This window comes from Loxodonta africana, chromosome 11 (genome assembly GCF_030014295.1).
Source record: "Loxodonta africana isolate mLoxAfr1 chromosome 11, mLoxAfr1.hap2, whole genome shotgun sequence".
NCBI classification, from domain to species: domain Eukaryota; kingdom Metazoa; phylum Chordata; class Mammalia; order Proboscidea; family Elephantidae; genus Loxodonta; species Loxodonta africana.
Genome location: NC_087352.1, coordinates 44,543,708 through 44,564,386, shown reverse-complemented (window position 1 = coordinate 44,564,386; position 20,679 = coordinate 44,543,708). Strand labels below are relative to the sequence as shown.

Below are 20,679 nucleotides of genomic sequence, written 5' to 3'. Positions count from 1 at the left end.
TCAGAGGTGTGGACTCCTTCATTGTTGGTAGCCCCAGATGTTCCCTCATTCCTTGGCAACCCTCACATGGTATCTGTCTTCCCACATGTATGTGAATCTGTCGTATCTGCTCTTTTTATAACTCAGGAGTGATTAGATTTAGAACCCACCCTACTCAGGTATACTCTAATCAACATACCAAACAAAAACCTACATCCAAACAGAATTACACTCACTGGTATAGGGGTTAGGATTTCAACACATATTCTGAGGGGAAAAATTTTAATCTGCAACAGAGTTTAAGAGAGGAGAGTTGGGGAGTTGAGGCTTAGGTCTCTGTAGCCAAACATAAGGGTTTACGTGCTCCAAAGCAAGTGGCTGCTTTGGTTATCATAAACTGTTAACTTCAAAAATAGAATTTCAGCTTGTTTCTCTCCTTTTCATACAATCCATCATCTTATGGAACGCAGAGGCTGGGAGCGCCATTCCACAAGGTGGAGAACACACCCAATTGCAACAATGGCTCTCTAGAGGTGTGGAACTCAAGGTGGTCCATCTTGGACCTAATCAGGAGGGTTAGTTACCAAGAAACAAAAGGCTTCCTTCTAAGGTGGTTTCACCTGTAAAGCAATCCCTCAGCCTGGTCCCTGAGGACTTCATTAGAGTGGGGTTGCTGGTGGTTATACAGGATTGGCTTGTTAAGAAAGCTTTTTAAAGTCTTGTTTAATGACGATGAATGGCAGGGCAAAATCATGGGAACACATTATAAACAATTACAGGGCAGAATCAATAATATCTCACACTGTGCTTTATTTTTCTTCACAATATTAGCTGGACAGACAAGAAAAATTTAGTGGCAATGTGACTTTTTCCAACACAAGAAAAATGCCATTGTATTTAACGGTGGCCAAGTGGAAATCACTTTAACATCCAAGGTAGGTTTAGCTTGTATTCATTTTTATGTTCAGTGTTGCAGATATTAAAAAAAAAACACAACTCTTTGCTATTGATCCTGACACTGCAACTCCACGTGTTACAGAGTAGAAAGGGCCCAAAGGGCTTTCTTGGCTTTAATCTTTATGGAGGCAGTTCACCAGGCCTTTGTTCCTCAGAGCCGCTGGGTGGGTTTGAACTGTCAACCTTTAGGTTAGCAGTCAAGTGCTAACCACCAAGATATCAGCTACCCCTAAAAGGTATTAATCTGAAAAATAGCCTCATGAACACAAAAGTATAAAAATCTTGATTACAAAAGCTTTCAATACAAAACATTTTTAATACACTTATTTTATTTAAAATACAAATAACCCCAGTAAGTCAAAACAAAAGCAAAACTTGATTGCTTTGAAGACTTAAGACATTATAATAAACACAACCACCAAAGCTTCCACAAGAGAAATCTAATTGGCTATCACTCCTTCAGATGCTACCCTGTGGGGCGGGGAGGACTTAATAAAATGAGCTAGATGGAAAGCCCACTGCAGAATCCCCAAAAGGTTCAGGCACATGGCATTAGTAAGTATCTACACTACAGGACTTTTTCTATTTTCCACCCTTAGGATGTAACCTAACAAATTGTACCTTCTCACACATGACTGCTATACTCATCAGTTACCAGTCTTTTCAATTTTAGCCATTCTGGCGAGTGGTTATGCCAAACTTGTTTTTGTCTGTGGAGTCAATGCTGTGCTGACCTAGGTACACAAAACCACCTTGTCATCAATAGGATATTGACTGTAAGTTATTTTCTGGGGCAGTGGTGATGAATTGAGGCCGTACCACTCACACTCCATCTGGTTTTCTTTGTGCCCAGAGGGATGCATATTTCATGGTTGTCCAAGTCTATCCTGTGAGTACAGACGTAGCACAGAATGATTCTTTGGGTAAGGCTAAGGGACTTGAGTTATCATGTACCCAATTCAGTTTCACAATGTTATTTTTTAGATCTTATTTTGTTATTGTGCATAATATTTAAAAACACACGTCCTTACCAACCAGAACATTGCTATTAAATACCCTGTTGGTTAAAATAACAAGCTTTAATTGTTTAAATACCCATTAGTTATATCCAGGGTTGAAGTTTATAAAATTGATGGCAAATGTTTAAAAAAGCTTTGGGCCATTGGCACTGCCAAACTGAGCTGTGCTGGTATTTCTAGAATCTATATGTACCACGGAATTAAAAATGGTTCTCATTTCTTGCACAAGACTTTTCACTGACACATCATGCTGACCTGGGCTTTCATTTCATACCTCACAGTGCTGGCTATTCTGAGAAACCTCCACTCTCTGACCCAATCTTGGGAATGTTTTAATCATTTAAAAATTCTTCCTCCCTCTCACCCCCGCAACAAATGTCCTTTGCCTCACAATAATTAAAAACAAAACAAAACCCTAAAAGATCCAAATTGACTAACAATAGAGATCTGATTGGAACCCTCATAAGCCTGACAATGAAGAATTGTATTTCTTAAAAAGTGTGTAACCACATTTGTCTGGGCAGCAAAAGACACCACAGAATAAGATCAGAATAGAATTTCAACTGACTCCCTAATTTCCTTAGAATGGCTTATATTTCAAGCCCTTCCTGTTATTTTTTTTTTCTCTCTGATAGAGTAGGTGTACATTACTAACTATAAGTGATAAGAAAGTATAAAAACAGCCACTGCCTTAGAAATACGATTGAAATTAGAATTTAAATTCAAATTTATAAATTACCTGTTTTAGCACAAGTCTAATTACAAACAAACAGTCTAATTACAAAAAGGAAACCCTGGCGGCGTAGTGGTTAAGTGCTACAGCTGCTCACCAAAGGGTCGGCAGTTCAAATCCGCCAGGCGCTCCTTGGAAACTCTATGGGGCAGTTCTACTCTGTTCTATTGGGTCGCTATGAGCAGGAATCAACTGACCGCACTGGGTTTGGTTTGGTTTAGTTTGAATTACAAACACAGACTATTTGCAATTCTGTTCATTCACTCGATCCTTGACATGAAAATTGGACACGTGTTGGGATGGTCCTAATGATTTACAATAATCTTGATTATTGTAACACCTTTTGATTTATAGTCACTTCCTTATTTTTTGTACTGGGCCAGGGCTAGGCCTTTAGATGATAAACAACCAACATTTACTAATGAAATAAAAGTCACATCTAAATGGAAGACCATATTTGAATATGCAGAGATAAAAGGGCTAGGATGTTGATGTTTTGCTTGAACTGTTTGGAGGTGCTTCCTTCATTCTAAATGTGACTTTCATGGGAATCTTAAGCCTCCAAGAATTTTCAGGCCCTGTCAAATCCTCTAGGATGAGCTGTTTGCTAGAGGGTATGTCTGTTGTCTTTTGGTTTCCCTTCCAGAGTGCTTATGCAGTGAGGGCTTGAGAGGACTGAGAAGGTTCTTGAGTGCTTTTTACTTTGTAGACTCTTTTTTAGAGCTCTTGAACCCAATTTGGAAAGTGCTTGTGTTCTATTTAACCCTGGCCCTGGCCAACATATTCAGCATGCTTGTGGTAAAGAAGAGTTAATATTCAGATGGGAGTCCCTTCTCCATATGAAACAGGTAGAAATGGTTCTCTGTGTGCCGCAAAACAATTGAGACAATGAAAAGAGAGGAGGAGGGAAAAAATGACTAGTTGAGGTTTTTATATACATTCATTGCTTCTAACGTGTTTTTAACAACAAAAATGTAATATCAGCTACTCTTAGAGTGAGGGCAGCCACAATACTGTACAGTTACGGGGTCAGGTGGTCCAGTACATTTACGGTTAAAACCAGATAGTAAACCCCCACAGCAAAAGGAAACCAGCCAGAAGTTAACCACCATGACCTTTTTTTTATATATACATTTTTCAAATACTCTGCAAATCTCAGTTTAAAAAATAACAACAACAGTAACAAAAGACAACCAGGCTTTATATTAAAAATGTCCTTGCTCTTCATTGTTACTTCTAAAGCAGCTTGGAGGATCTCACCATTTGGAGTGTACTGCAAACTGACTCCATTGAAATGATCTTGGCAGGATAGCAGCACAGGATTTGATATTCCATATTTATCACTTTTGACAATGTAAACCTTTCATAAAATATTACTTTGCCAAAAAACTAGGATCATTCAAAGGTCTGATCATCCTGTTCCCTGAGGCCCGCCAGGAGGACTGACTTTATACCATGGGTTTCCTGTTCTCTCTGTGGGTAACGTAAATGCCATTACATTTCAGGAAGGATCTGCAGGATGGCCATGGACAAGGACCCTGTGGAAGGTGGGCAGCAGGGCTCTATATGGGGGGTCTATGTTTAAACAGGCCACCTAAAGCAACTCTCTTAAAGGTCAAACCACTCATAGCCAGATTTTAATCCTCTGGTAACCTCCCATCTGGGTTTTCAACTGAACGAACTTCATGGGTTTAACTAAACATGCACCTGATCCTAAATAACTTTGAGTTAAATTCTGAATTGCCCAGGGATAGACAAGTCAACTTTCAAAGAATAGGTCAAAGGGACAACAGATATATCCCTCACAATAAACAATTGTGTTGAAATGGAAATGCACATAACTTGATTGAAGCAGTGTGCCTCAGTGGCCAATGTGCTCCAGGTTTCTCAGTTTCCTGAGCTGAGACCCGGGGCTTCTCACCTTGTTGGAAATGCTTTTGAAGAATTAGAGAGACAAAAATTTCAAATGGAAAATGATCATTTCTGCTAACAAATAGCGTGGAGGCCGTAACTAAATACAATTAGGAAAAATGATGAGATGCATGTATTTTCTTAAAGCAGCTTTTGAAATAACCATAGCATTAAACATTGAACATAATACATTCCGAAGTTAATACAGATAAATGGTATACAATGCAATAATGCCACAAAGTTATTCCATATGTCTCAAGGCTGAATCTAAACTTAAAAAAATAGTTGGCTAGTATATTAACTGGAGATTTTTACTTCTTTCGCTACACTGATTTTTTTTTTTTTTTTAATTGCCCCAAGATGTACAGATAATCCCCAAATTCCACACCTGGAGCCTTTTTTTTTTCTGTCAGGTTTTCAAATAAAACCAAAAGACAATGACAAGATAATGTTTTACATCGTAATTCCACAGACTAATCCATGACACCTCGTTTCAACACTTCCTTTAGGATTTATGATCCTCCTCAGTCACTCCAAACCTTTCTTGAAACTGCAGCCCACAGGCCGCTCGGGGGCCCGCAGGCCGCTCGGGGGCCCGCGCCGCTGGGGGCCCACCGTGCACTCCGTCATCTCCCTTCCACTAGTTTCGGTGGTGGCCTTCCCAGCATGCATCACGCCACTGCTGCCCCTCCAGGATCTGGGCCACACTTTCCCTCCACAGTGATACACTTGTCTGATACAACTTTACAGGTTGCTCCTTCAGAGTCAGTCTTAAGAAGTGGCAGAAACAAAGAACACATGGCGCCCAGGTTTCGCTCTGGGGGAAAATGGGCCCGATTTGAGGGCCAGCCCCATGGCCAGCAGGCCCAGGCGGAGTCCTGCTATTGCTATTACTTGTCAGTGGCGCGCTGAACTCGTCGGCTTGCAAACACTGGGAGACCATAGTGCTCTGTTTAAAAGCCCTCTCAGAGGCCAGCCAGTACCCAGGTTCAGTTCTAGGACGAGGCCCTCCTATTGGGCCGCGAGACAGGCCTGCAGGCTGTGGCCTCACTACTGAAAAGCAGGCACTTGTGGCTGCCTGATGCTTCTGGAAACTCTTGCCGTCTCCATGCTGAAGAAGTCACCGACAAGTTCATTTCCTCGCATGCCAAAGGATCCTGTTTCTTACTCAGATGGAGCCAGTATTCAGAGGGGCAGATCCGAGATAATAGGAATATACACATCAGGGCTTAAGGTACTGGATGATATTGTATTAATTGCTAAAATGCTTCTCGGCACAATTGGTAGCTTAAAAAAATACTTTCCTATAGTTTAAGGGCATTTTTTTCCCATCGCTGACCTTCGGCGTGGAAATCTCAGTGGACGCCATGTCCATCCAAAGCTCCCAGTGTTTTTCCTCCAACTGGGTTTGTACCATGTGAATCAAATGCGAAGGGTCTGCTCTTCCCGCAGGGAAGCATCTACTTCTCTCCAAGCACCCTGCCTCCATTAACGGCACAGCCCGAGGGCAAATCAATGCAAGTAGAATGAACACCTTCTTCCCAGCCTGGAGCAGTCAGACTCTGGCTTCTCTAACCATCAAGTCCTTTGCCAGTTTGTTTGCTCTTCAGATGAAGAATTAGTGCAGCCAACATTGAAAACAAATCCGTGTTTACAGGCACAGGAGATCCAGGTGGGGCCGCCGGAAGTGGGGCTTATCAATGAGGGGCGGTTTCCAAAGAAAGGAGGTTTGATGGGACTGTCTTAAATAAATAAATCTTTTTCTTAATAATGTAAAAAATAAATGATATTTCCCTTTGGCAGTAAAGAGCTGATTTGACCTTGAACCTGAAAGTCATTTTTTTGTTTGTTTTTTGATTTTTGTTTTAAAAGACCACAGCTTTGTTTCTTGGTACCTCACTGATGATGCATACTATTCCTACTGCTTTCGTGAACCTTTTGCATAACTGCAGCAGGCTAAGTGACTTCACTTGTGCCCCAGGTAAGCACCCAGGGTGATGCAAGCTCCCACCAGGGCCAGACTGAGCAGTGTCTTCAGAGACAGCCAGGAGAAATCAAACAGAGGTCGCATGTTGGGGCCATACAGTTCCACAAAGGCATCCTGGTGGGGGGAGAAGAGGGAAAAGAAAAAATAGTGTTAGAGTACAGAATGTCATCTTACAGAGACAGGGGCACCGAGCAGCAAGGCCACTGTTAGAAGGGCAAGGGGAGAAAAAAAAAAAATGTTGCTGTCAAGTAGATTCCAACTCATAGCGACCCTATAGGACAGAGTAAAACTGCCCCATAGGGTTTCCAAGGAACCGCTGGTGGATTTGAACTGCCAACCTTTTGGTTAGCAGCCATAGCTCTTAAGCACCAGGGCTCCCAGGAAGGCAAGAGGAAAGGTAAAACAGGCACCCTCAGAAGGGTCAAAGGGAAGAGAAAATGCTTGTTGGGGCAAAGATTCAAGACCCTCTGTCATTTGTTCGAGAAATATTTATCGATCGTGTGGGGTTGGTAACCAATGGCACAGAATAGTATCTGTACTAGTTGTTTAATGAGAAGCTAGTTTGTTCTGTAAACCTGCATCTAAAGTATAATAAAATACTGATCAAGAAATTGCTTAATGGGTACAGAGCTTCTGTTTGGGATGATAAGTAAGTTTTAGAAGTAGATATTGGTGATGGTTACACAACATTGTAAATGTAATTAATACCAACGAATTATACACCTAAAAAATGGTTAAAATGGCATACTTTATGTTATATATATCTTACCACAATTCATTTTTTAAAGAGCATTAAAAAATATTTGTTGAGAACCTGTTTACGTGCTGGGCAGTAAATAAAAGAGACTAAAAGTTCCTATCTCAGGGAGCTTTTATTCTAGTGCAGTGGGATGGATAATAAACAAAATAAATAAACCATATGGTATATGAGAGTAGTAAGTGGTAAGGCGAGTCCCTTCATGGTACAAATGGTTCATGTGCTCAGCTGCTAACTGAAAGGTGGAAAGATCAATTCCACCCAGAGGTACCTCAGAAAAAAGGCCTGGTGGTGATCTGCTTCAGAAAATTCTGTCATTGAAAACCCTGTGGAGCACAGTTCTACTCTGACACACATGGGATCACTACGAGTCTCAAGTTGACTCAATGGCAACTGGTTGGTTAAATGTTAAGGAGAAAAATGAAACAGGAAAGACAGTCAGGAAATACCATAGGTTTTGCAATTTTAGCTAGCCTGGACTTTAATAAAAATAATAAAACCTAAACAACTATTACTACTCTCCTTTATTGAGTGCTTACCATAGGCCAGGCACTGTGCCAAGTACCTGCTGTTGTATGCCATCGAGTTGATGCCAACTTCTGGCAACCCTATGTGACAAGAGTAGAACAGCCCCATAGGATTTTCTAGGTTGTAATCTTTACAGAAGCACATCAGCAGGTCTTTTCTCCCGAGGAACTGGTGGTGGGTTCAAACTGCCAACCTTTCAGTTAGCACCTGAGCACTTAACCATTGTGCCATCGGGACTCCTTACCAAGTGCCAAAACCAAACCAAACCTATTGCCATCAAGTTGACTCTGACTCATTGTAATCCTATAAGGACGGAGCAGAACTGCCCCATAGGGTTTCCAAGGAACGCCTGGTGGATTTGAACTGCCGACCTTTTGGTTAGCAGCCGTAGCTCTTAACCACTGTGCCACCAGGGTTCCTTACCAAGTACCTATCATGCATTATATTATTTATTCTTCATACCAATCTTATGGGTTCTTCTTATTTGTCCCTCTTCTGTAGATGAAAAACCCTTAGACTCAGAGAGGGTAAGGGAGTCGCCTAGTAAGTGGCAGAGTCAGGCCTTGAGCCCAGATCCACCCCATGCCTTAGCATGGTGGACAGAGATGTGTGTCTTTACAGGTAGGATGTTCAGCCTCTGAAGTCAAGATCAGAGTTCTCCCTGGGAAAGGAAGTTGCCAGAGGGTTCTGGGTTCTCTCCGCAGCAGCTAGACTGGACAACCTCAACGCTCAAGTTGTGAAGTTCATAAAATATGCAGCCAGTTACTGTCGTAGGAGACACAGATCTCTGAAGGAGGAAAGGGCTGTCCTCCATTTCTATCGTTGCATCTGAAAGTCAGGACTGTATCGTGCTTTAGCAGAGTTTCCCCTTGGATGGTCCCATACTGAAGCAATCACTTAACACTCATTTCCTACATTTTTTTGAAGAGGATTAGGCTTCATATTTGGACAGCCTCCTGAATGAGTATCTGAATACAGGAATCAGTAAATGAAATTCTTTTCACTTGGTGTGACTTTTTCAGGCATGAAAAGGAAAACAGGACATAGTTCCACACTACTCCCAACAGCTTTGAATCAAAGTACACGATTTTATCACAGGAGACAGTAACGTATGTGACTTCTGGCGTTGCTGCGAGGAGGAGGTTCTAACAATGTTCACTGTGTTTTTGTCTATTTGGGGCAAGTATTGGCAGTAAGTATTGGCAGGAGCCCTGGTGGCACAGTGGTTAAGCATTCAGCTGCTAACCAAAAGGTCAGCAGTTCAAACCCTCCAGCTGCTCCTTGAAAGAAAGACCTGGATATCTGCTACCATGAAGATTACAGTCTTGGAAATACTCTGGGGCAGTTCTACTCTGTCCTATAGGGTCACTGGGAGTTGGAATTGACTTGATGACCACGGGTTTCTAGTTTGGATTGGCAGTAGAGGGACCAGATACCATCTCTGTCTCCCTAGAGCTGAGCATGCCCCTTGGTACATTGTAGGAACTTAATAAATGTTTGTTCAATTAATGGTTAAATTTTTCTAAATTCCATCATAGGATTGAATTCTACCTTTGCCCTAAGGCTTCACCCAGATGCTTAATCTGCCTGTTTATTATTCCTTCTTTATTTAGCAACCTCTAGGAATCCTGGAGTAGTCTTGAAGATGAGAGCTTCAGGCATTGCTAGGGGAACTTTCCATACCAATATATACAGATTTATACAATTATTTTTCATGACTGCATAGTATTCCATTGAATGGAGATAGATAATTTACTTAACCAATTCCTTATTTAGGTTGTTTTAAAAAACTTCTGCTGCTATAAACAATATTATGATTCATTTTTGTACATTAATTCTTATCTACCTGCTCAGTTTTTTTTTTTTGAGATAAATTCCTAAAAGTGAACTCACATTGCTTCCTGAATTCATGAAGGATTTGTGCTGACTCAGTCTCACTCTCCATTGTGACCAATGGCAACCGTTTACAAAAGGCAGGCAAGGGTTTATGGCAGTAGCTTTCAACCGGGGGTGATTTTTGCCCCCCAGGTGACATTTGGCAATGTCAGGGAACATTTTTGGTAGTCATGATCTGGTGCGGAGGGTGCTACTGGCATCGAGTAGGTAGAAGCCAGTGATGTTGTTCTTTAACATACAGGATGACTCCCACAACAAAGAATTATCCAGCTTGTAATACCAATTGCGCTGGGATTAGGAGACTCTAGGGGAAACTCTGTGATCATGGGCCACAGATGACCAAATGGTCCACCTAGTGTGTCAGCAGCTAAATTTGGTCAAATTAGCACAAGGTTAATCAGTTAGCTGAGCCAAGTAACTGGTCACTAACAAGTAGGCTCTTTGTTCCTTTAGATTAACTTTTTATTACTATTATTATTAATATTTTATTGTGTTTTAAGTGAAAATTTACACAGCAAATTAGTTTCCCCTTTAACAATTTTTATACAAATTGTTCCATGCCATTGGTTACAATTTTTACAATGTATCAGCATTCTTTTTATTTCCATTCTATTTGCTCTGTTTCCACTGATCTGGCTTCCTTTTTCCTCCCTGTCTTCTCATCTTTGCTTTTGGGTAAATGTTTACCATTTGGTCTCACATAGTTAATTGTTTAAGGGAGCACATTACTCACAGGTGATATTGTTTATTTTATAAGCCAATCTATTATTTGACTGAAAGGTGACCTGCAGAAATAGCTTCAGCTCCATACGTAAAGCGTATCTGAGGGCGATAGTCTTGGGGGTTCTCTAGTCTCTATTGTCCAGTAGGTTGGGCCTTTTTTAGGAATTTGAGTTTTGTTCTACATTTTTCTCCTATTCTATCCAATTCCTTCTATTATGTCCCTTTTAGAACCCTTCGTAGTGGTAGCTGGGCACCATCTAGTTCTTCTGGTCTCAATTTAAAAGAGACTGTAGTTTGTATGGGCTATTGGTCCTGTGGACTAGTTTCTTCTTTGAGCCTTTGATTTCCTTCATTCTATTTTGCTCCGTAACAGTAAAGACCAATAGTTGTGTCTTAGATGGCCACTCGCAAACTCTTAAGACCCCAGACTCTACTCACCAAACTAGGATGTAGAACATCATCTTTGTGAACTATGTTATGCCAACTGACTAAGTTGTCCCCTGAGACTATGGTCCCAAGCGTTTTAACCCAGTAAACCAAAACCTTGAGTTGCCTGGATGTGTCTAGGAAGCCTCCTTAACTGTGCCCCTCTGTGGTTTGTTATATATGTGGACACATACGCAGTGCACACAAATGTGTATATACATATGCTTACAGACACACCTATACATGCACATGCATTTACTTGCATATGCCTTCCTATACACACATATGCATCCATATCTACTTATATAACTACACATATATTTTTTCATTGTACTGTTCATGCAAAATTGTATATGTTATAGCATTTACTGAAGGTGTCCCTTTTTCTCATGTACTTCTTAAAAAAAAAAAAAGTGTCTTTATTTACCTTGGTCAAGTTGTGTTGACTTCACCCATATTTGGGATTGCCTTTCCCATCACCAAAAGTAACAAGTGTCTACTATCTAGAAGGTGATTCCCCATCTCTCCTCCTCCCATCCCTGGTAACCATCAAAAACTTGGCTTTCTATGTGTGTATTTATTCTGGACTTTTTATGACGTTGTTGTTGTTAAGTGCCGTCGAGTTGGTTCCGACTCATAGCGACCCTATGTACAACATAACGAAACACTGCCTGGTCCTGCGCCATCCTTACAATCGTTGTTACGCTTGCGCTCATTGTTGCAGCCACTGTGTTAATCCACCTCGTTGAGGGTCTTCCTTTTTTCCACTGACCCTGTACTCTGCCAAGCATGATGTCCTTCTCCAGGGACTGATCCCTCCTGATAACATGTCCAAAGTATGTAAGATGCAGTCTCGCCATCCTTGCCTCTAAGGAGCATTCTGGCCGCGCTTCCTCCAAGACAGATCTGTTCGTTCTTTTGGCAGTCCATGGTATATTCAATATTCTTCGCCAACACCACAATTCAAAGGCGTCAATTCTTCTTCGGTCTTCCATATTCATTGTCCAGCTTTCACATGCATATGATGTGATTGAAAATACCATGGCTTGGGTCAGGTGCACCTTAGTCTTCAGGGTGACATCTTTCTCTTCAACACTTTGAAGAGGTCCTTTGCAGCAGATCTGTCCAAGGCAATGCGTCTTTTGATTTCTTGACTGTTGCTTCTATGGCTGTTGATTGTGGACCCAAGTAAAATGAAATCCTTGACAACTTCAATCTTTTCTCTGTTTATCATAATGTTGCTCATTGGTCCGGTTGTGAGGATTTTTGTTTTCTTTATGTTGAGGTACAATCCATACTGAAGGCTATGGTCTTTGATCTTCATCAGTAAGTGCTTCTCTTCACTTTCAGCAAGCAAGGTTGTGTCATCTGCATAACGCAGGTTGTTAATGAGTCTTCCTCCAATCCTGATGCCCCGTTCTTTTTCATATAGTCTAGCTTCTCATATTACTTGCTCAGCATACAGAATAAATAGGTATAGTGAAGGAATACAACCCTGATGCACACCTTTCCTGACTTTAAACCAATCAGTATCCCCTTGTTCTGTCCGAACAACTGCCTCTTGATCTATGTAAAGGTTCCTCAGGAGCACAATTAAGTGTTCTGGAATTCCCATTCTTCCCAGTGTTATCCATAGTTTGTTATGATCCACAGAGTCGAATGCCTTTGCATAGTCAATAAAACACAGGTAAACATCCTTCTGGCATTCTCTGCTTTCAGCCAGGATCCATCTGACATCAGCAATGATATCCCTGGTTCCATGTCCTCTTCTGAAACTGGCCTGAATTTCTGGCAGTTCCCTGTCGATATACTGCTGCAGCCGTTTTTGAATGATCTTCAGCAAAATTTTGCTTGCGTGTGATATTAATGATAATGTTCTATAATTTCCACATTCTGTTGGATCACCTTTCTTGGAAATAGGCATAAATATGGATCTCTTCCAGTCAGTTGGCTAGGAAGCTGTCTTCCATATTTCTTGGCATAGACGAGTGAGTGCCTCCAGCGCTGCATATGTTTGTTGAAACATCTCAATTGATATGCCATCAATTCCTGGAGCCTTGTTTTTCGCCAATGCCTTCAGAGCCGCTTGGACTTCTTCCTTTGGTACCATCAGTTCCTGATCATATGCCACCTCTTGAAATGGTTGAATATTGACTAATTCTTTTTGGTATAATGACTCTGTGTATTCCTTCCATTTATTTTGATGCTTCCTGCATCATTTAATATTTTCCCCATGGAATCCTTCACTATTGCAACTCAATTGCAACTCAACTCTTTCACTATTGCTTGAATTTTTCCTTCAGTTCTTTCAGCTTGAGAAACACCGAGCGTGTTCTTCTCTTTCGGTTTTCCATCTCCAGCTGTTTGCGTATGTCATTATAATACTTGGTCTTCTCTAGAGGCCCTTTGAAATCCCTCTGTTCAGTTCTTTTACTTCATCAATTCTTCCTTTTGCTTTAGCTGCTCAACGCTCAAGAGCAAGTTTCAGAGTCTCCTCTGACATCCATCTTGGTCTTTTCTTTCTTTCCTGTCTTTTCAGTGACCTCTTGCTTTCTTCATGGATGATGTCCTTGATGTCATTCCATAACTCGTCTGGTCTTCTGTCACTAGTGTTCAATGCGTCAAATCTATTCTTGAGATGGCCTCTAAATTCAGGTGGGATATACTCAAAGTCATATTTTGGCTCTCGTGGACTTGTTCTGATTTTCTTCAGTTTCAGCTTGAACTTGCATATGAGCAATTGATGGTCTGTTCCACAGTCGGCCCCTGGCCTGGTTCTGACTGATGATATTGAGCTTTTCCATCATCTCTTTCCACAGATGTAGTCAATTTGATTTCTGTGTGTTCCATCTGGTGAGGTCCATGTGTATTGCCGCCATTTATGTTGGTGAAAGAAGGTATTTGCAATGAAGTAGTTGGTCTTGCAAAATTCTATCATCTGATCTCCGGCATTGTTTCTATTACCAAGGCCATATTTTCCAACTACTGATCCTTCTTCTTGGTTTCCAACTTTTGCATTCCAATCGCCAGTAATTATCAATGCATCTTGATTGCATGTTCGATCAATTTCAGACTGCAGCAGCTGATAAGAATCTTCTATTTCTTCATCTTTGGCCCTAGTGGTTGGTGCGTAAATTTGAATAATAGTCGTATTAACTGGTCTTACTTGTAGGCGTATGAATATTATTCTATCACTGACAGCATTGTACTTCAGGATACATCTTGAAACATTCCTTTTGATGATGAATGCAACACCATTCCTCTTCGAGTTCTCATTCCCAGCATAGTAGACTATATGATTGTCTGATTCGAAATGGCCAATGCCAGTCCATTTCAGCTCACTAATGCCTAGGATATCGATGTTTATGAGTTCCATTTCATTTTTGATGATTTCCAATTTTCCTAGATTCATACTTCATACATTCCAGGTTCCTATGTTTCCAGGATGTTTGCAGCTGTTTCTTTTCATTTTGAGTCATGCCACATCAGCAGATGAAGGTCCCGAAAGCTTTACTCCATCCACGTCATTAAGGTCGACTCTACTCTGAGGAGGCAGCTCTTCCCCAGTCATCTTTTGAGTGCCTTCCAACCTGGGGGGCTCATCTTCCAGCAGTACATCAGACAATGTTCTGCTACTATTCATAAGGTTTTCACTGACTAATCCTTTTCAGAAGTAGACTACCGGGTCCTTCTTCCTAGTCTGTCTTAGTCTGGAAGCTCAGCTGAAACCTGTCCTCCATGGGTGACCCTGCAGGTATCTGAATACCAGTGGCATAGCTTCCAGCATCACAGCAACACACAAGCCCCCACAGTACGACAAACTGACAGACACGTGGGGGTTTTTATGATAGTGGGACCACACAACGTTTGTCTTTTTGTGGTTGACTTATTTCACTCAGTATAATGTTCTCTAGGATTCATCCATGTTATATTTCACGGGACTCCTCACATTATTCTTTATAGTTATATGTATATGTATATACCACAATTTATCTATTCATCCATTGATGGATATTTAAGTTGTTTACATCTTTTGCTATTGTGAATAATGCTGCAAGGAACATAGGTGTGTATATGTCTATTCATGTCACTGCTCTTATATCTCTAGGATATATGCCTAGGAGCAGGATTGCTGGATCATAAGGTATTTCTATTTCTAGCTTTTTGACAAAGTACCATACTGTTTTCCATAGTGGTTGTACCATTTTACAATCCCACCAGCAATGTATAAGTGCTCTAATCACCCCACAACCTCACTAGCATTTGTTGTTTTTTGTTTTTCACACAGGCGAGATGGTATCTTGTTATGGGTTTGATTTGCATCTCTCTAATGGCTCTATGAGTTGGAATCGACTCGAAGGCAGTGGGTTTTTTGGTTTTAATGGCCCACCCAGGCATGCTCACTGGTAGCACAGTGGTTAAGAGCTCAATTTCTAACCAAAAGGTCAGCAGTTCAAATCCACCAGCTGCTCCTTGGAAAGTCTATGGGGCAGCTCTGCTCTGTCCTATAGGGTTGCTATGACTTGGAACCGACTCAACAGCAGCAGGTTTGGTTTTTTTTTTTTGTTTGTTTTAATGGCTAATGATCGTGAACATCTTTTCATTTATTCGTTGGCTGCCTGAATGTCCTCTTTGGTGAAGTGTCTGTTCATGTCCTTTGCCCAGGTTTTGATTGGATTGTCTTTTTGTTGTTGAGTTGTCAAAGTGTTCTATGTATTTTAGAAATTAGACCCTTATCAGGTATGTCATTGCCAAAGATTTTTTCCCAGTCTGTAGGTTCTCTCTTTACTCTCTTGGTAAAGTCTTTGGATGAGCATACGTATTTAATTTTTAGGAGGTCCCAGTTATCTAATTTATCTTCTGTCGTTCGTACATTTTTAGTTTTGTTTGCTAAACTATGCTGGAAATTAGGTCCCCTAATTTTGACCCTGTGTTATCTTCCAGGAACTGTATAATTTTAGCTTTAACATTTAGGTCTGTGATCCATTTTGAGTTAGTTATTGTGCATGCTGTGAGATATGGAACCTGATTCATTCTTCTGCATATGGATACCTACTTTTGCCAGCACCATTTGTTAAAGAGACTGTTTCTTCCCCATTGAATGGACTTTGACGCTTTGTCAAAGGTCAGCTGCCTGTAGATGGATGGATTTACTTGTGGGCTTTCAATTCTATTCCATTGGTCTATGTATCTGCATTTGAACCAGTACCAGATTGTTTTGATTATTGTGGTTGTATATAATATATTAAGTTTTGAGATTGAAAAATCTGATGCCTCCTACTTTGTTCTTCTTCAACATTACTTTAGCTATTTGGGGCCTTCTTCCTTTCCATATAAAGTTGGAGATTAGTTTTTCTATTTCATTACAGAATGTTGTTGGGATTTGGATCAGGATTATATTTTATCTATATATCACTTTTGGTAGTATTAACATTTTCACAATATTAGGTCTTCCGTTCCATGAACATGGAATACTTTTCCATTTATGTAGACCTCTTTTAGTTTCTTGCAGTAGTGTTTTATAGTTTTTCTTGTATAAGTCTTTTACGTCCCTGGTTAGGTTTATTCCTGAGTATTTTATCTTTTGGGGCTATTGTAAATGGTATTGTTTTCTTGATTTCCTTTGCAGAGTCCTCCTTGTTAGTGCTGAGGAACCCACCTGATTTTTATGTGTTGATTTTGTACCCTGTCACTTTGCTGAATACTTCTATTAGTTCCAGTAACATTCTTGTGGAGTCTCTGGGATTTTCTATGTATAGAATCATGTCATCTGCAAATAAGATAGTTTTACTTCTTCCTTTCCAATTTGGATACCCTTTATTTCCCTTTCTTGCCTTATTGCTCTAGCTAGGCCTTCTGGTAAAGTATTAAGTAAGGGCAGTGATAAAGGGCATCCTTGTCTTGTTCCTGTTCTCAAGAGGAATTAGGTTAATTTTTACCAGGAGAGGGCGCAAGGGTTTTCTTATTTTAATCTATTGTTAAAAATGTCTAAATTTGAGTCTTAGAAAAGACTGAAAACATAAATGAAATATATGTCTAGCACTCTCAGCACAAAGCTGAGGTGGCAATCGTGACTCAAGAAACACACTTTCTCTCTATATAATCAGGATAAGGGGCTCAGGAGTGAGCAGGACATATTTATGAGCAGGAGCAACTTGGCCTCTTGCAAAGTACACCTCAGGACCCCACAGACAGAGCTGCAAGTGTTAATAGCCCTCCCTTCCTCTGAGGGATGGGAGGGTGACACCCCGAACAGCCCCACCACAGGACAGCCCAATTCTCCAGGCTCTGGCGTTGGTCTGAATGCCACTCAACTTGACAAATTAAAAAAAAAAAAAATTTTTTTTTTTTTTTTTGACAAATTAGAGACCCTGAAATCCTTTGGTTATCCAGGGCGTTTTCTGTAGCCAAGTCAGAACTGGACTAATATTTGCCTTCTGAGCTAAGCCCTTTCTGGACATGGAGCCATTCTGGGAAAGTAGAGGTAAGAAGGGACAAGTTGAGTTGGCACTACCTTCCGGTTTGCCTGGTGCAGAGTACTGGGGAGGGTGGGGCAGAGAATTGCCTCCCCAAACATCCTTTTTCCCCAGGGCTGATGGAATTCCCCCCTGGCCCCCACCCTCTCCTGAAAATGACTATGCTTCTAAGGACCTAATGAGCCGTTTCTGGTGTGCATTATAAAGAAAAGGATGATTTGTAGAGTTGGATTGGCTAAGGTAGCAGCTAGTGACCTGAAGAATGGGCACTGCGGTCTGGAAAGGGTGCTGGACTTGTGGCAGAAGGTCTGCGTGAAATTCCTCTCTGATATTTTATTAGCTTATGACCTTGAACAAACTACCCAACCCTGAGCCTCATGTACTTCACCCATAAAATTGGTTGTTGAGAAGACTGAAGTCAGTGACTCAAAAACATTTGTCAGTGTGGCTTAGAACATGAAATAGTGGAAGAATGAACAACTCATCTCAAGCTCTACCCTCTTACAGACCTGCTACATACCTACTAAACCTGCCCTTCCCCCTTCCAGATGTTCCACTGAGCCTGATGTTTTACAGAAGCAATTTCCTAGCTCCCTTGAAGGAGGCAGCTTTTGGTTCTGAAATTGGTCAGTGGTTCCTATAGAAATTGTGAATTAAAATGTATATGTTACACATCCTGGTTGGAGACTGGAAGTGATAATACAGTGCCCGCCACGAAATACTACACTTCTCCACCAATTCTTAGTCTGTGGGATTGGGGATGGGATGAACCCCCATGAGTCTCAGGTTCCTTTTTGATTAAAAGAGGGAGGTTGAAAATGGTCCCTAAGCTTTGCCCACCTACGATCCCAAAGTGCAAAGTAAATTCTGTTGTCTGAGGACTGAACATCCTCCAAAGCTACTTTCATGGAGACTCTTCTTGCTTTTTCAAACATCCTGATTAGGGCGATTTCTGAAGACTGTTTGAACAGTCTGTCGTTATTTGTTTAAGTTTGAAAGCTGTTTTAAATAAACACACGCTCATTTTATGTATTAAAAGCAACAAAGGGGAAAAGAAAACCTGGGACACGGTCATGTGATTTGAACAAAAATCCCGGGCTATATATCTAGGAGGCACCACCTCCTTGCTCATGTCAGGACTGGCAAGGAGTGGAACCTGTTTCGGTGATATGCACAGGTTCAGGGAGGAGGTTTGTTTGTTCCCTTTCCTGGCCCCTCACATCAGGGGGAGGCGGGCAGAGTCCTAGCACTGGATACTGGTTTGCAGAGAGCTTCTCCACAAACCTCCAAATTCACAGGCCACAGATGGTGCTTGTGCAACCCAGGGTGGGCACAAGGTCACAGGATGGACAAACTCCCAACCTCACAGCCTTGCTGCAGGGTAGTGTGAGCTGAAACGGACCGGAGTCAGGACTCCTAAGCAGATGTGTCATCAGAGTGTCCTCATCCCTCCTGCATTACGACCAGTGGTGGGACCACTCTCACTCGCTTCTCTTTATATATATATATCTGTCTGTCTGTCTCTCTCTCTCACACACACATACACACACACACACCCCTCCTGCTCTTCAGGCTGCCCACCCTCCAAAATTTTTCTTTTCCACTTCAGAACCTTTAAGATGTTTCCTTTAAACCTGATTCCAAGTAAGATGAGATTAAAAAACAGATGGGTCAGATTGGCAAACACTGAAGAGGATGTTAATACTGAGTGCTGAAGAGGATTGAAGGGGGCAAGAAGGAGGGGCTCCAGGACACCCTTATACAACTGAGGGACTCCCAGGTCTAGGCAAAGATAGAGACTTTCTGTTTGGCAATGTGTATCCAAGGCCTCAAAAATATTATCCTCTTATTGGTAATTCCATTTCTCGCTATTTACCTTGAAAAAATAATTAATAAAAGGCACATGTTTATAATTGCAAAAACCTGCAAACAACCTCAAGGGCTGAAAATACAGTAGATTGAACAATTTACAGTACATCCATACAATGGAGTACTATTCGGCCATTAAAAAATGTACCCCATATTTACTGGCAATAAAAGATTTTCCTAACATACTGTTCAGTGAAGCAGGTGACAAAACAGTAAGCAAAACATGATTCCGTTTTCTGTGAAAACCTAATGTGTATGTGTACACACAGGAGAAAAGAATACAAGGCAACACACCAAGCTGTTGGGGGTGTTGCCTGCCCACCCTTCAGAGGAAGGGAGGGCTGTGAATGCTTGCAGTGATTATCTCTGATAACAGAAGTGGAGTGAGGAGATGGCAAGTACAGGTTACTCTTTTTCTGTCTTTGGTTATACATTAATATTTACTAAACAAAATTTAAAATATACTATATACATGCCCAGTGTTTACTGAATCTGAAAAAAACCAAACTCCATAATTTGACAGACAAAGATGTTGGGGGGTGGCCAGCCTGGAGGAGCGGGTGGGCTCCCAGGCAGCAGGGAGTGGCCATATATGGCCCCAAGTCCATGCAAGATCCCCAGGGTAATGGAATCCTCCTTAGACCTGGCCCCAGAAGAGCTGTCAGGGGTCCTGTACTAAGAGGCTCATGCCCTTGAGCTCACTTTTGGTCCTCAGATCACTTTATACATGGGAGACACTCAGCAGGGCTTGGCTGGCTGCAAACAAGCTGACTTGCAGTTATGATCCATAGCTTGTGGATCCAGGCACTATACAAGCCAGGGGAGGTATTAAGGGGAAAAAGCCATTCTGCCCTCAAACAGCTTATAATCTAGAGAGAGATAATACCTCTCCGTGTATTTTAGTTAAAGTAAATGTGTGCCATCATTTTGAATTCTGCACCCAGCAGTAAAAAGAAAGTAAAGAGGAAAATTAGACAGTACCAACAAGAAATCAAACACTGCTATCAAATACCTTTGATATTTCCTATTTTTCAAGACTCTGTAATTTTGTATCCATGGGGATCTTCCCCCTCAAGGTTAGAGAAAGGAAAGGACAAACTCATAGTCACACAAAACTTTGAGGTGGGAGAAACCTCAAAGCAAGCTCAGATTTCAGGCATGGGGACAATAATACCTAATAAAGATACTGTCCCTTTTACGGGGTGGGGGGCAGGGTGGCAAACAAAATCTAGATAGGTTAAGGAGATTACTTGCAGTAGGTACTAGTAAGCAAATACATGTTGTGTGCAAGTGTCTGTTGCGGGCATGGGCAGCATAGAGCCTGAGTTTTATGTCTCTTGCCTCCTGCTCTTAAAGGTTAAGAGTATGGGCAAGCGGTTGGTTTACTGATCTCCCTGTGAAGCTCCTCCTGTCTACCT

General features: G+C 41.4%; 1 protein-coding gene across 4 annotated transcripts in view; it reads right to left on the bottom strand.

The window, feature by feature from the left end:
- Window positions 1–1,247: 1,247 nt before the first annotated feature.
- BCL2 (BCL2 apoptosis regulator) overlaps window positions 1,248–20,679 on the bottom strand; it is a 208,406-nt gene continuing 188,974 nt past the window's right edge. For 2 of the 4 annotated variants that reach the window (XM_003406268.3, XM_023543745.2), the window contains one exon: window positions 1,248–6,700. In XM_003406268.3, coding sequence (XP_003406316.1) covers window positions 6,566–6,700 — 135 coding nt within the window. In that variant the 3' untranslated portion in view covers window positions 1,248–6,565. The remainder of the gene's footprint in view (window positions 6,701–20,679) is intronic. The other 2 variants (XR_002784790.2, XR_002784789.2) reach the window with 2 other exon arrangements.